The following is a 15346-nucleotide window of genomic DNA, read 5'->3' as shown; positions in this document are numbered from 1 at the left end:
ACACTGTAAAAAAGACGAGTCTACAAAAGTGTGTAATAACAAGATACAAATGTATAATATAGTGGCACAATATGTTATCAAAGTAAAAACAGTACCTCCAGGAAAGAGACAGTCCAAGGCTTGTGGTGTTTGTTTTCCTTACATTTTCCAAGGCAGCCTGTGGCAGAAGGGTGTATTTCCTTTCGAACATTTGTCATGTGTTAAGTCACGGCTGTTTGTGAGGGCGAGAAGTGGTGTGAACACACACGAGTGAACTACTAGAAATCATATACAAAACAAACAGTTCCAAAGAGAACAGAATAAAATACAATTGAAGGCAATTAGTGTTTAAGATACACAAGAGGGGTCACAAGAGTTACAGGGGAACAGGACGTGGAAAATGCTTTTTTTCTCTTGTTTGGAACTGTTAAGAGGAGTTAAATTGCACTGTTAATAGCCCTAAACCTTGTTCTTTCACTACTGTCACAAGTCACAGTTAGTTCCCAGTCGCGTTGCATTAGTTGGGAAGGTCAGAGGACCTCGGAGGGGAGGCGCAGAGTCCTGCTGTCAGCGTTCGGCGCAGGTTCCTCGGGAGATGCACCCAAGAGAAACGTCTGCAGTGTTCACAGCTCCTCGTGTGATGCTGGATGGAACCACGGCGGCATGAAGGTACTGACGGTTTGAACCCCAAAGTCCTGGCATCTGGCTTCACACCGGCACGGGAAGGGAGGCACTGCAGGCCCCCAGAGCCCAGGTCTCTATGGGACCGCACAAGCCGGGTCCCACCTCTGCTCAAAGAGTACAAAAGTCTGGAAATTCAGCTAGAGAAACAGCAGTTCTGGCCTGTCTGCGATGTGTAAGCTCAGCCAAACAACGCTGGAGGCACGGTGGTGTCTCTGCACTCATCCTAAGCTCTCTCCCCGTCCTGCAGCACTCCTGTCTTGCAGGGAGCGATGCCTCCTGCAGCCTCCACCCCAAACACCAGCCCTGTTAATGTTGGATATCACCAGGGTGCGACAGAACATCCTTCTCCAGTCCTTTTTCACTACCAAAGGGAGATCTCCAAACACCAGCGGGTGCTGCCTGCAACATTTTGAACCCAGGGAATTCACTTGGGCCCAACAAGAAATTACCGAAAACACAGAAATGAAGGGCAGCAAGTGGAATCACCAGAAGAATTTGGGCAAACATCACTTGTAGCATTCTGTCATTAAAAAGAAACCTTACAGTAACAATTATCCCCCCTTCCCTCCCAAGCACCAAGTCTACTGCATGAACATCACATAAGAGTGAGACTCAGGCCAGGGACACGTGCTGCAACTCTGCAAGAAACACAGTGGGTATATTGCTATTCAAACACTCATCCTTGTGTGCAGTGGGGCAGAGGGAGGGGAAGGAAATGCAGTAGAAAGTCCTCCTGAGGAGGATGGCATCTCAGTGTCCATCAGTCTGGCTTCAGTCTTAATGGTCTGTCCAGAACAATAAAATATTAATAAAAAGGCATGGTGTGACATCAGCATTTAGACTTGTAGTCCACAAGGCAAGAACTCCACAGATAAGATGGTTACGAGTATATGAAACACAGGGAAGCCGAGTTCAGAGGGTGGAAAGTGCCTCTTGAACACAGCCCTGCCCTTTGGAGCTGGGGCATCTGTTCACAGTCTGTGGCTTTGGCACAGCCCTAACCTGGATGCCCCGCTCCCCTGTCAGTCCACACGTTACTCTCTCCACAGTTGGCTTTGGCCCATTGTAATTTTAGTTTTAAACGTGGCTTCTGCTACCTCTGAACAATGTCACTGATTTCTTTCACTGAACTGAGAAGTTTGCTAAAGTCTTGGGTGGCTGCTGGACCACTACCAGCTGTTGCTGGGCAGATCTGAAGCTCCCGTAGGTTATTCTCCAGCTTGTTGATGGCCTCCCGAAAAGCAAATTTGTTCCTCATCTGCTGAATGGAGTCCACGTAGCTCACGCAGAAGGTGTAGAGGTTCTTGCCAGCCTCCAAGACAGCGCTGTGGCTTGCCATTTGTTCAGAGTTCTTGCTGATGGCGATCCGTAGAGCCTCGGTGCTTTCCAGCACCACTCCCTTAGTGATGGTGCCACTGGCGATCCTCTCTGGGGGCTGTCGCGTCTTCCGCAGCGAGACCCTGGTAGATATGAGAGGGATGAAGGCTGTAGATGATGGCTGGTCCCCACCGGGGGCAGAGGGTACAGCTGAGGAAGAGGCAGCTGGGGTCGCTGTGCTCATCAGCAGCTTTGTAGAGGACTGGGGCTTTGGTACTGAGGGGATCCCCAGCTTTTTCACACCTTCCCCCGACTGGTTTGGCTTGACAGCATCACTGCTTGCAGCCTCTCCAACCTGAGTCAACTGTTTGGATTTTGGCCCAGACGTCACATCTGCTGCTGCTTCGTGGCTGGGGCTGTGAGAAACCTTCCCGGACTTGCCGATGGAGGATGAAGAGAGCGGAATTGGAGGGGCTGGTTTCAGCTTCGATAACTTCCCTTTGTCCTTCCCTGCTGCCTCAGAGGTTTGCTTGAGCCTCCGCAGCCGCGGCTCCTCAGAGGAAGCCTTGCTGGCGCCCACGAACCCCGCAGGGGTGGGTTTGGCAGCAGAACCTTGGTCCATTGTCACAGTGGTACCTAAGGCACTGGATTTGACTCCATCGTCCTTGTGGAGCACACTGGAGGAAGGAGGGGCGGCAGGTTGCCTACGGCCAAGTTTCGGCGTCAGAGTGGGAGGGCTGGAGCCAGGGCTCGACTCCGCATCTTTGAACACATCATCAGTGGTCTCTTCATTTTTCTTAAGCAGCCGCGGAGGAGGGGTCACTGTTCCCCTGACAGCAATGTCAGTCTTGGCCTCGTTTGCCCGTTTCCGAGGCAGTGCTGGCTTTTCACTTTTGTGTCCCCCAAAAGTGGAGGAATCGAACTGGCGTCCCGTGGACTGCAAATCCCGAGGCAGAGTCACAGATTTCCACTCGGTGTCCTTTGCTCCATGGGGCACACAGGAGGCTGAGCAGGACCTCAAGAAACGCTTGCTGGAATTGGAACCACTCTCCTCTTCACCAGCCACCCCTCGACTGCTGCTCATCGTGCTGGATTTCTTCCGTAAGTGGGGAGATAAGAATCCAGAGCTCCCTGTGACAACCCCGTTGGTGACACCAGACCCGTTGCTTGGGCTCTGAAACTTGCTGGGGTCCGCTGTGTCTGCGGGGGGTGCGACGAAAGCTCCGTTGCCAGCATCCCTGCACTCCTCCTCCCCACCCGCCCGGCGGTCCAGGTGCCCGTCCATCTCTCGGAAGGAACTGCTCCGTTTGGGAGGGGTAGGGGCAGTTTTCTTCTTCTTCTTGATAAGGGCGCTGAAGAGGTTGTGTTTTTTGTCTTTCGGAAGCAGCCTCTCGTCTTCATTCAAACTGCTCTCCAGGGCCACTCTCTCCTTCCGCGGAAGCAAGGGAGAAATAGCAGGCTCGTGATCCAGAGGGTCTGCAAGGGAAAGAAAAGAGTCTACTGAGCATTGCTTCAACAGCCAGAATAATCGGTTTTCTTCAAGGATCAAAGCACTGCAGCACCTACGGAAGGTGCAGGTTCTGTAAAGAGAGACACTATCAGAGCAAGTGCAGCCACACTCAAGCCTGGACTGAGCGCGGTCCCCAGTCCTGCATACATTCATTTCTAAGGTGGCCGCTACAGGACTCAGCTGCCAAACCACCTTCCCTGAAGGCTTCTGATTTAAACAGTGACATACAAACACAAAATGTTTATTTTCAGATTCCTGCCCTTGCATCTGGAGACTTGTCTAAGCTTCGCACTGTGATGAAGATAAATATTAAGAGGCCTTTGCTTCAGTCCCTGTGCTGTTGCTGTCTCTTGAACAGCCGACCCTCTGAATTAATAAGGCATCTCTGTCACCCACCTCCATCCCCAGCCTCCTTGTTCATTTAGATTCTGATACTCCCCGTCTCCTCCCTGGTGAAAACCTTTGTGGGGAATGGAAATAACATTTTCACAAGCAGAAATAAAGATGCCCTTCGACAGCTGAACCCTTCAGGTCGTTCCACTGCAAAGACAACCGGTTTTGTACAATAACGGGGGAAAGCGGTAGCAAGTCTCCTTCAGCAGCACTGCTCCAGGGAGAAATGGTGGGTGACCCCTTCTCCACGTAGAAGAGATATTTAAAAATGAATAGTGGTTTATAATAAATGTATACAGAGTCCTGAAGGTCTCTCCCTGACAGAGGGTCCCATTCCCAGGCCAGGCGCTCAGACGGCGGTTTAATTCTGAGGAGGAATGCCTGCAGGGCAGCACACAGCTACAGCCACGCGGGGAGATGAAGCAGAGTCACAGGGGAAAAGGAGGATGCTGCTTAGTCACGTATCGGTGATCATCATGCTATGGGTAGGATTTGGCTTGAGGAAGGGGTTTTGGTTGAGGAGGGAGAATCAGAAGAAAAATGGTTGTGTACTTTGAGAAGACAGCACACTTCCACAGCCCCACTGCAGTTAAACCATTCCACACAACTACTTATGGGGCCCTGGACAACCATCAGAGCTCTCAGCACTTGAGGAGACCATGGCCTTGCTGTGTCTGCACACAGTGGAGATCCAGAGAAAACCAGCAGCTTGCACTGAGGATCAGCTTCCAGCTGCTGGACTTGCAATGGAAACACTGACAATTGAAGGGGAAACCACAATAAAACTTTAATGTGAAAAATTTTCTTTCACAATAAAGAGCGAAATGATTCCCAGCATAATGTTAAAATCATATTATTCCTGCTACACTTGAATCTCTCAAAGCCCTCAAGTACTTAAATGAAGTTATTTTACTTCAAAGCTTGTAATACTAGGCAATTATATTCCCTATATATGGTAAATAACCTTCCTTTCTAAGTCACTAATACTTTCTTTTTCCAACATTTTACCACCTCTTTTTTTTTTTTGCCCCTTTTTGTCTACATGTACATACATCTGCTACTGAAATATGTACTACTAAGTGAATTTGACATTACACAAGAAAGGTCAGTCATATGAATGGTTAGAGAAGCCACCCTCAACAGGAGCTGGAAAAAAAACACTGCATTTTGGTTTACCTTATTATTTTTTCACATGAACTAGATACTAATCTACTCCACACATTCAGCATTTTACCATTGCTTTTATTATCTCAAAATGCAAGGTAAGTTGATGAAGAAACTGATTGAGAGTTTAATTTCATAGAAGATTCTGTAAATACCTCTTTGTCCCTTGCTGAAATTATATTTGGTACCTGCCAAGAGTAATACTCTTCAGTGCTCCGAGTACAAACCTGGTAGGACGGAGCAGTGAAGAAACATCCCTTGTGGGGTTTGCTAAACCCGAGCAATCGTCCTGCTTTAAATTATGCAGCGTGATAGTGTAAAGTGGCTTGAACACAGCAGATTACCCAGCACGCAGATGCAGTGGGAGATCCCACTGATAGCTCCTAGCAGGGAGTGGGAAGAGGAAACGATCAGAGAGCTCAGGCTCTGGTCCACAGGGAGCTGCAGGCTACAGCCATTAAGTTAAAAGAACTCCGAGGGCTCCTCTAAGCAACGGCAGGTACAGCGTCAATGCCTCACCCAGTGCAAAGATTCACACTCCCAGCTGCTCCGTGTGTATCTGGTCCCAAAATTAACAACCTGCCTTTGCAAAAAATAATAAAAGGAGTTCTGACCCCAGGAAAGCAAACTCAGCAGCCTGTCACCCAGAAACACAACACTGGTAAGGAAAGACGGCACCTGTTATTAGAGTCAGCTTTTCCTAGGTGAAGACCTGGAGCTGGACGTGTATTTTGTTTTCCTCTGTATTTCCTGAAGGAATAATGACTTTAATTAAAACCTACCACATTCTCCCTGGCCTCGAGCATGTGTGGTCTCCAAGCCCTCGTTGGCATCTTTGCTTTCAGCAGCTCTCCTCGATGTCCGTGTTTTGGTTGGTAACTCTGGGGCCTGGAGGAAATTGCTCACTACGCTCCTCATGCCCTTCTTTCCCAACTCCTTCTCCACCTCTGCAACAAAGAAAATCACTACAATCAACAAAAGATCAAAACTATTGTGCTGTTCAGAGTTCCTACCACAAAAGAAAAGCAAACAACACAAAGTAGAGGTTCCTTGAGGTTGTTCAGCCATTTGGCCCTTTAAAATTAGACACGTGCCCATCCACAGAAATGTCCAAATGCAAACACATCTCTGCTTTCCACACTGTTTGCACCGGGCAGTACAACCCAGGATTGAGTTTCACTGCAAAGCAGTCCATAAAAACACACAGGTAAGGATGCAGTTGGCCCCGTTTCCATCCCTGGAATTGTCGGGCCAAGGGCCCCAGACCTACCGTCCGATATGCTGGATTCCTGAAACATGGTTTCAAAGGCCTGATGGATCTCCGCAAAGGAGGGTCTGTCGGAAGGGCTCCACTGCCAGCCTGCAAAAACAGCACTGCTCAGAACTGCCCACCACGTCAGACATTCCACACAGTACACCAGGAGGAGTCAGTAACAGCAGTTCCTATTTTATAAAATGGGCAAGATGAAATAACGACATGGAAACCTCATTTGAAGGGCGCTGGGTGTCTGCACTGAGCCAAACTAATGCTGGAAAAGAACATATTGTGCTAAGTCACGTACCAAGAGGCCACAGTAGAAGAGTAACAGTCAGTCCCTTAAGAAGCCTAATGAAGCTCCTGCTTCATCCTTAGAGCACAAGCTTTTCTTTAAATTGTCAGGAAAAAGGAGACAAAGAAAACATCAAGCTGAACAACAAATCTCTCCCCCAGGCCTATGTGCTCCCAGTAGGGAAGAATGGCTGGTTTCACAGCGTGCTCATCCTCTGGGGAAAACAGTTTTAATCAAACACTTGTACCCAGCATTGTACACTGGAACTGGCAGGGGGTTTCTTGTGTGTTGCCGTACGTGGCCAGATCCTGGCACCTTTACGGCACCTCTGCAGAGCTAAGAAGCCGCGTTTGCAGGGCTGGGGAACACTTACACGCTCTCATGAGCTCATAAACTTTCTCAGGACAGCCTTCGGGGCGCTCCATCCGGTAGTCTTTCTCCAACAGCTCATAGACTTGAGACAGGTCAATCCCAGGGTAAGGGGACATACCGTAGGTTGCAATTTCCCACAGCAGAACGCCGAAGGCTGCAGTGGAGAAAGAAAGGAAAAGAAAAAAGGGAAAACAAAAAAATCAATAAGCTTTGTTTTCATCTTAAATTTGAAAGGATGTTTGGTGGGAGCAGTCACTAAACAGTGCTGCACGCTTAAACCAGCTCTGGGTGGCTCAGATCCCATGCTCAGCAGCAGCTTAAATGTTAAAGAAGCATAACAAGCCTCGTCGTCAACACAGACAAGTCTCCTGCGATATGACAGGGTAGAATTAGACTAATTTTCAATGTATCAGTTGTCTCAAACCTGAACGTCTTGAGATCCTTCAAGTCCTATTAAAGGCACAATTAAGAGACTTCACAGTGGATTAGCTGAAACCGTTTCCCTGCTGCACTGCAGTCTCTCCCTCAATTTGACAGCTCCTCTCATCTGCAGCCTCTCCCCACAGGACTCGCACATTTTAATAGCTTTTTTTGACTAGTTTTTGGGGTGCCCTTGTTTAGCTGCATGGTGTGCAGGAGAAACCGGGGGGGCAGCGGTGAGGGGAAAGTTTCAGCAGTTGCTACCAACAAGATGGGGTGAGGACGAGCTGTTTTGGTCACAGGGGAAGCTGAGCAGGAAAAGGGAGAGCACATCAAAAAGGGGTTTTGGGGCAGACGAGACATTCAAGCCCCAGATGTGGGTGGGGGATGCAGGTCAGCAGCAGGGTCAGGCAGCCAAGCCAGCAGTCGGGCAGGCAGAACAGACTCAATGCCAGTTCAACAACCTGCATGTAATTAGTTCAGTCACCCTATTCTGTTCTTAACCTGAAGAGAAAGCGATTACAATTCTGCATAAGTAAGGAAATCACATCACATTATATGGTACCACCACCAAGGGCGATTTACATTAGACATTTCTGTGCACAATTTTCTTTGATTGGTGTCTCGAGGCAGCGAGGTGAAAGCGTCTAAACCCCGGTGTGCCCAGCAGCACCCGTGGCCCCGGGGCACGGCGGCTTGTTCTGATCAGATCCCAAACCCACTGCCCAACTCTCACTACGTAAACCCTAACTAAAGATACCCAATACTCCTTTTGGATTTTCCTCCCCGAGTACTCTACCATTTAGATGCAATAGGGATGCTGCAGCCACCACAGTGATTCAGCAGCATCCTTGAGGCTGCGTGGATACCCAGCAACAGCCAACGCCGCCACGGCCGAGTCCGAAGCAGAAGAAACACCTCGGTCAGCAATCACGCACTCCTTGGGAGGTTGGTTTGGGTTTTCCTCCCACTTATAACACATTTTGCATCAGCCATCTACCTAAAAGTTTCTTTGACTAAAGCCTTTCTCTGCACAGCTTCCCAAAACTCCAGAAAACTTCATTGCTGCTTCACTGTGTTGTTTTTCATATAGAAGATGCTCAGATGCTCAGGATAACATTTTCCAAGTGCCTTGGCGACCACGTCCCGCAAACTTCTATCTCATGTCACCGGCACTTTTGAGAATTTGACCAACAGCTATGGCAGAGATAGAAAACCCGAAGAACGGCTGATTAAAAGTACAATGAGATTTTCTGGGGTCAGATTTGATAGAATGTAGTTCCATTTAGCTGAGCCTACTCTTATCACCAGCACCTCAGGGCTCTTCAATAACCATTTGTCATCAAATTTTCCTTCCGTTTCTCCTCATCTCATTCCAAAGATTATCCTTTTAAAATGCAAAAAGACAAGCTTGGAGCTATCACTACACAGATACACATATAATTTTTTTGTAACATAAAATGAACCAGATTCTCACTTTCCTCCTTGAAGTAGTTAGAAAGTTTCTAACTATATAACAATATATTGTTTCATAGTCCTGGGTCAGAACACTTATTAAGTCAATAGTATAATATCAGTGCCCTCCAGCCCCATTTCATACATTTCGATAAACGCTACAGTATCCTTTATTTTCATATTTGCCAATGATTCAAACACACAAAGTCAGGTTGGCATCCACTGACTTAGCAAAGATTAGTTCCTGCACTCTGACAAGCTCATAGAACAATTTGGCTCAAACCAAGGAACGTGCTCCCTCCTGAAATGTTTCACAACGTCCTCATTTCACAGCCCTGCGAAAGAACTATAATCTGCATTAATTCGTCCGCGCAAATTCTTACCCCAGACGTCAGATTTAATGGAGAACTTGTTGTAGGCCAGGCTTTCTGGTGCCGTCCACTTGATGGGGAATTTTGCTCCGGCGTGGGCAGTGTACGTGTCCCCTGTCATCAGTCTGCTCAGGCCAAAGTCCGCCACCTTCACCAAGTGGTTCTCCCCTACCAGGCAGTTTCTGGCAGCAAGATCCCTAAAAACATGAACAAAAATAGGCAATGAGGAGTCTTTACCATCTCACTTGTAGCGACAGCAAGGAAACGTGCTGTTCCAAAGGAAACCTGCGTCTGCACGTGATTATTTGGATCAGAGCATTACACAGAAATTATGTAGTTATGCACATACATGTAAGAGAGAAAGTTCTTTTCCATTCTGGCTCTGCAAGACTGTCATCCAAACTTTTTTATTTTTTGTTAAATAATTTGAAGCAAAAGCTTCAAGAAGCCCCCTCACTTTCAATAAAAGCTGCCACCCTCAGGATAAAAATAATTTCAAGAAATGTCAGTGCTTAAGTTATCAATAGCTGAGGATGAGCACTGAATAAACCATGTGGCGACGTCTCCCTTCTTGCCCATCTCTCCGGCACGTCGGTCACCCCAGCACCCATCGCTCTCCACAATTCCTTCTCCAGCTCTTCTTCCTCCCCACATTTTACAACAGGACTTTTTCATACCATGTTTTGCCCTTTTCAAAGCTGCTGTAAGCCCCTGTTATCGGTACTTTCAAAGCACCGGGCAATAAGCAAATTAAGCTTTTCCTCCACGTTTTTCCTCCAGATGAGAGATGTGCACATCATATGCACCGCTTCCCCGGCTCGTACTTGCTGTCAGCACCCTCGGAAAAGCTTCATGAGTATAAAAACGTAAAGCACAGAAGGATATTTCTCCTAATATTAGGTTTTGTTAAAAACACTTGGAGATTATGTCACATTGAACTAAAAATTGATTCTACCAGGAAGCTTGAGAGAGATCTTTAGATAGGAGGCAGACGTTGCTGTTTCTTTTGCTTGTTCTCCTCAAGCAGAATAAATTTTAAAAGTACGTCTCACTAGATGCCCATTAAATTTTCACAGTGTTTTTGAATACACCTTCTTATCAATGCTGATTACTACAATGTGTGTCTAAATAAAAGCTCCTCTTCATAATGTAATTCCTCCTCCTTCCTGATTCATTAAATGAGGTCACAGCCCAGCATTTGAATCCATGGATGTGAATTGTGAAAACATACTTAAAATAATTGGGTAGGTGGGTATGGGGGTGGCTGATAAGGAAAAACGTTACTATTTATTTTAGATAAATGGGTCATCAGAAATAAGAGGAAATTAAATGAACGGGAGAGCAGACAAATGGGATTCACACAAAGCAGTTTTTAAAGTTCACTTCCTGCAGGCTGATGGGATGAAATACTTTCAACAGAGCAAATCAAGGGCTGGAAATCTTAATTTGCAGCATCACCGTTCACTTTACTGACTGACAGAAGCATTTAAACAGGCCTTTCAAGCAGCAAATGCAATGTATGACTTGGAGGAGCACCTAGAACTTCACACACAATCTTCCTATTTGTCTCTATGAAAAAAACACGTGCTAATTTCATATTGCAGTTAATTGGGCAGGAAAGGTCACACTATGGCACAGAGAACATCTTGTATAAAAGCTCAGCGTCTCAAACCTTCGCGCAGGATGTGTCATTATATTGCTAGGAGGCCACTTCTGCAGATGAAGAATGCAAAGCTCCAGCCATAATTGCAGCACACTTAAAGGTCAGAGTCTCTGAGACTTTTAAGACTGCAGAGATGCTTATTAAACTGAATACACAATCTGGACAATAGTGGGAAATAATCCCTACAGAGGATGGCAAAAAAAACGTCAAACAAACAAGAAAGACCACAGGATAGGGCGGCACTAAGGGGGTGGCTTTGCTGCGAGCACCTGCACGCATCCAGCAACTGCAGCAGCTTTTAATGGCTGTTAGAACCAAGGTGGAGCAGTAGCTTATCTGCTCCATTAAAAGCCTGTTACTTCGGGAAGCATTCAGATTTAAGGCCCTTGCCCAAAATATAAAAGTGCTGGCATGCCTTTCACCTGCATCTACTTCAAAGGTAAGAGAAAAACACTGAGACAAAACCAATTAGGAGAATATCCTATAGACAGGTTAAGGTGCGGTATCAAAACACAACACACTGGTGTGTTAACTATAGGACACCAACTGCTTTTAAGTCAATGCCGTGATAACCTGAAAGGCAGGAAAAATAAATCAAGCGGTGTTTTGTGCTGAAATTCAGTGGTGCCCACTGTCCTTCCTACCTGTGAATGAAGTTCTTCTTCTCCAGGTACTCCATGGCTGAGGAGATCTGAGTTGCCATGTACAGCAGCACCACAGCGTTCACCTCCTGCCGGTTACACTCGCGCAAATAATCCAGCAGATTCCCGTACGTCATGAACTCCGTAATGATGTAGAAAGGAGGTTCCCGTGTGCACACCCCTAGGGATCAGCAGAAAGTTTACAAGGAATGCTTGAGAATATCAGTGAATCTTCTCCAGGGCAATTGATACCCTCTAGAAGGCAGAAATATGGGGCTCACAGAAAGAATGAGTTCTGCTTGGAAATGGTTAACAGAGGGTTTTAATTCCCTGCTTCAGGCTCTGGCAATTTAAACATTAGGGAGACGAGATCATTAAAAATCATGTATTAGTGGTACAAATTGTGAATTTTGCCAGACAATAAGTGTCTGTATTTAAAGCCTTGGTATGGTAAGCAGCTTATCCGCTCCTTAACATCCATATCATTGCACAAGAGTTCAGTTCCAATCCCTCTGCTTAGTATTTATCACTTACCCAATAACTGCACCAAGTTCGGATGCTTGATCTCCTTCATTACTGCAGCTTCTTTCAAGAACTCTTCCACCTCCATGGTATCCTCCTGCAGAACAATGGCAAAGCTTTGGCAAGGACAGCGCGCACAAAGGAGGAACGGATTTTGTGTATGTGGACACAAAAACGAACTGCAAAGTGACAACATAAGCCACAGTTCTTTTAAGGTAATTTTTCCCTGTAGCCACATCACAATGCCAGGGAATTAGGAACGTTGGGTTTTTTTTTTTTGTAGGATTTAAAAACGTATATATTTTTATCATTCCTATTCTAACATAGCTTTTTGGGGCAAGAAAATCCATATCCCTTTTGTGAAAGGCCTCTCACAGGACCATTCAGGAGTTGAAAAGGAATAATGTGCTTGTTCCTAACAGAGCAGAAGATAACACAAAATAAAAAGTACAGGAAAAAATCAAGAAGCAACAGCAAAGGAAGGATTTGCCACAATCAAATGCTTGAGAAGCAGCTGAAATGCGGGTCCCTGGTTTCACTAGGCAGGAACAAGAAATCCCCCCGTTCAGACGGGGGCAGGACCGACAGCAGCTTCTCCTTAATTGAAAGCCCGAGGTTTCACCGATTTCTGGCATTTAGAGCCTGACCCATGACGTAACCGTCCAGGCAGACGTCTCACCACCTATTTATTGAACGCCATAAAGTTGCTTGGCACAACACAAACCCGAGGAAGATAAGATCTTGCTCGAAAGACATATTCTTCAGAAGAAAATACGCCCCAAATGGCCAGAAGGTCATTTCAAAGTGGTGTAAAAGCACAGATCTATTCCTAAAGCAATGTTTCTTTCTATATCCATATTTTTTTTTTCATTGGTGGATTAATGTTGACAGGCTACATGGACGAAGTGTTTTAAGGAAGGATTGGGAAGGATTTACTGCTGCTGGTGAGCATGATAACAGTGGGCAGCTTGCTGTGCAATCCAGCCAGCTCCCTGCTCTGCAGTTAGCAACGAGAACCCTTCTCAAACAGCTTCATTCAATCATTTACTATTCCTTGCCAATTAGCTTGATTGGCAGCTGTGATTTGCTGAACACATTCTGTCAAAACTAATAGCCCAAAGGTCCTTGTGAGTAGATCCTTAAACTGTTTTCTTTGGCAGAGGAAACCGGGTTAACAATCCAGGTTGCAAAATTACCCTAAATATGCATTTATCTTACGCACGCCATCCAGGCTCTGAAAGGTCGCTCCTCTGCACAGCTGTGCCACCTTTTTAAATCTCTTGCCTTTCAGTGACCAAATTAATAAGAAGGACACATACAGAGCACTACTGTAAAATGATCTCTCTGAAAACCTGATCTTATGCAAAGGATCAAGCTTAACCAATTTCCTTCTTCCACCGGACAAAGCCACGGAAGAAATAAACCAGTTCTGGCTATACAATATTCTCCTAGCAGAGCACAGGTCCACTCCCTGGCATTAAGGGACATCGGGGTTGCATGTTGCCTAATTTGAAACACAGGCTTCTCTGCTGGGGAAAAAAATGAAATAAGAAAAAATAAGAGGCAGTCTTGAAGGATGGCGACTGAATAGTGCAGTGAGGAACATGCTGAGATTAAATGGTGTTTAAATGGCCCTCACGGGGAATAAGCGCTGGGCACGGTCACAGCAGGCGGCATTCAGTCCAGTGATACACAGGTCACAGCCCCACTCCTACCTCATGCTCCTCTCCATCAACATCTAGTGTAAAACCCCAAATTCTGAGTGTGTCATGGTACGATGACAGACCCTTATAAACACTGATGTGTCCTGCGCAATGCGCATGATCTATTTTAACTGGAAGCATCTAATTAGCAAGACATTGAGCAGCACTTGCCAGTAAAATGCGATCAAGGAACGGCGTGTGCTGCTTTGCTCGCCGTCTTGTGCGATCCAGAGGTTTGCACCAGCTGTGAGCTACGCTGAGAGACTTGATAGAAAACCAACAACAAATGGGTGTTTGTAAGCATCGCTGTTCAAAAAGAAGCTGGAACAATGGTTTTTCCCCTTTAGTTTCCCCCCCCGCTTTATCTTTCTTATCAAGCTGGCTGGAGTACATGGGGAAGGAACACGAAGAGTCACACGAAATTGTGAAGAATATTCTCTCAGAGCAAAATAAAGTGAGTCATGTGAAGGTTTGTGCAGAAGCTGCGGAGGGCTTGTTTTCCCCAGCAGAACTGGGATATAAATGTGATTTTAAAATGTTTCCCAAAACTTTGAAGCAAGCTATAATCCCAGCTGTCAGGCAGTGCGCTGATGGATTTAAAGAAGGTGGATTATAAATTTGCTTTTAAGGATGGGTTTAGTGTGCGTAATTGCAGGTTGAAGTGTTTCTCAACTCTCTTCTTGGTGACTCTTACATTCCCCAGTGGAACATGCTGCTTCATACTACATTATGAACCACTTTTACTTATGTTGCATTAAATATTTATTTGATATATTTGAAACAGCCATGGTCTGTATTTAGGCTTCTCCTATGCACTAACACATTTTATTGGATGACACACAATTTGCTTTTGCTGATGGGTTTTAGAGAGAAGAGAATGAAAGTAACAACGACAGTTTGGAGCAAAAATGAGAAATCTGAAGACATGGAATATCCTCACACTGCATCCGGAAGCAGGAAGAGAGATGTTATAGCAAATTATGTTCTTGGAAACAACCAGTCTCTCCTGTTCAGGAGAAACAGGCGTTTTGTTCAGCCTGGTCACATCCCAGCTCCACCTGCACCGCAACGCTCCGAGCAAGCCCTGCGGTCCCCAGCGCGACGGATCCGAGCTGGGATGTCACTAGGTGTCACTCGCTCCCTGTGCAAGCAGGAGCTTGGGCTCTCCACTGGGGAGCAGCAACAGGAATCTCCAGAGGACAAAAAAAGGCCAAAATGAAAGTACTTTCTGCAACCATGGCAACCCAGAATTACTGAGGTAGCCGCTGTTCAGAGAGTAAGGAAGAAATATTTTCCCCAAATCAAGGAAATGTTCTTCCCCTGACACTAAAGCATCTACACAGTTCTCTCCACTTCAAAGTTTCCACTGCAAAAAACCCAAGAAACAAACAAAAAACCCCGTTCTGTTTGTTTCTGCAAGACCAAACCACATCCCCATTCGAGGAGAGAGAACACGGTGTCAAGTTAGCATAAACTCCTATTAAGCAATCAAATGCAATGTGCATGGATGGTGCCAGAAGATCTCAAGACATTTCTTATAAACATAAATGAATTAAGCAATGACCTTATGAACTCAAAGAGCATTATTTGCATTTCAATAGA

General features: G+C 46.0%; 1 protein-coding gene across 1 annotated transcript in view; it reads right to left on the bottom strand.

Moving 5' to 3' along the window:
* Nucleotides 1-1349: 1349 nt before the first annotated feature.
* Nucleotides 1350-15346, bottom strand: part of ABL1 (ABL proto-oncogene 1, non-receptor tyrosine kinase) — a 29639-nt gene continuing 15642 nt past the window's right edge. Inside the window, exons 5-11 of the mRNA XM_080355900.1 lie at nt 12054-12138; nt 11523-11700; nt 9228-9412; nt 6971-7123; nt 6318-6407; nt 5830-5994; nt 1350-3456 (exon numbers count right to left, since the gene is read on the bottom strand). Of these exons, the coding sequence (XP_080212026.1) occupies nt 1757-3456; nt 5830-5994; nt 6318-6407; nt 6971-7123; nt 9228-9412; nt 11523-11700; nt 12054-12138 (2556 nt within the window). The 3' untranslated portion in view covers nt 1350-1756. The remainder of the gene's footprint in view (nt 3457-5829; nt 5995-6317; nt 6408-6970; nt 7124-9227; nt 9413-11522; nt 11701-12053; nt 12139-15346) is intronic.

This window comes from Nesoenas mayeri (genome assembly GCF_963082525.1).
Source record: "Nesoenas mayeri genome assembly, chromosome: 18".
Classification (NCBI taxonomy): Eukaryota; Metazoa; Chordata; class Aves; order Columbiformes; family Columbidae; genus Nesoenas; species Nesoenas mayeri.
The sequence above is the reverse complement of the archived record's forward strand: the minus strand, read 5'-3'. Positions and strand labels throughout refer to the sequence as shown.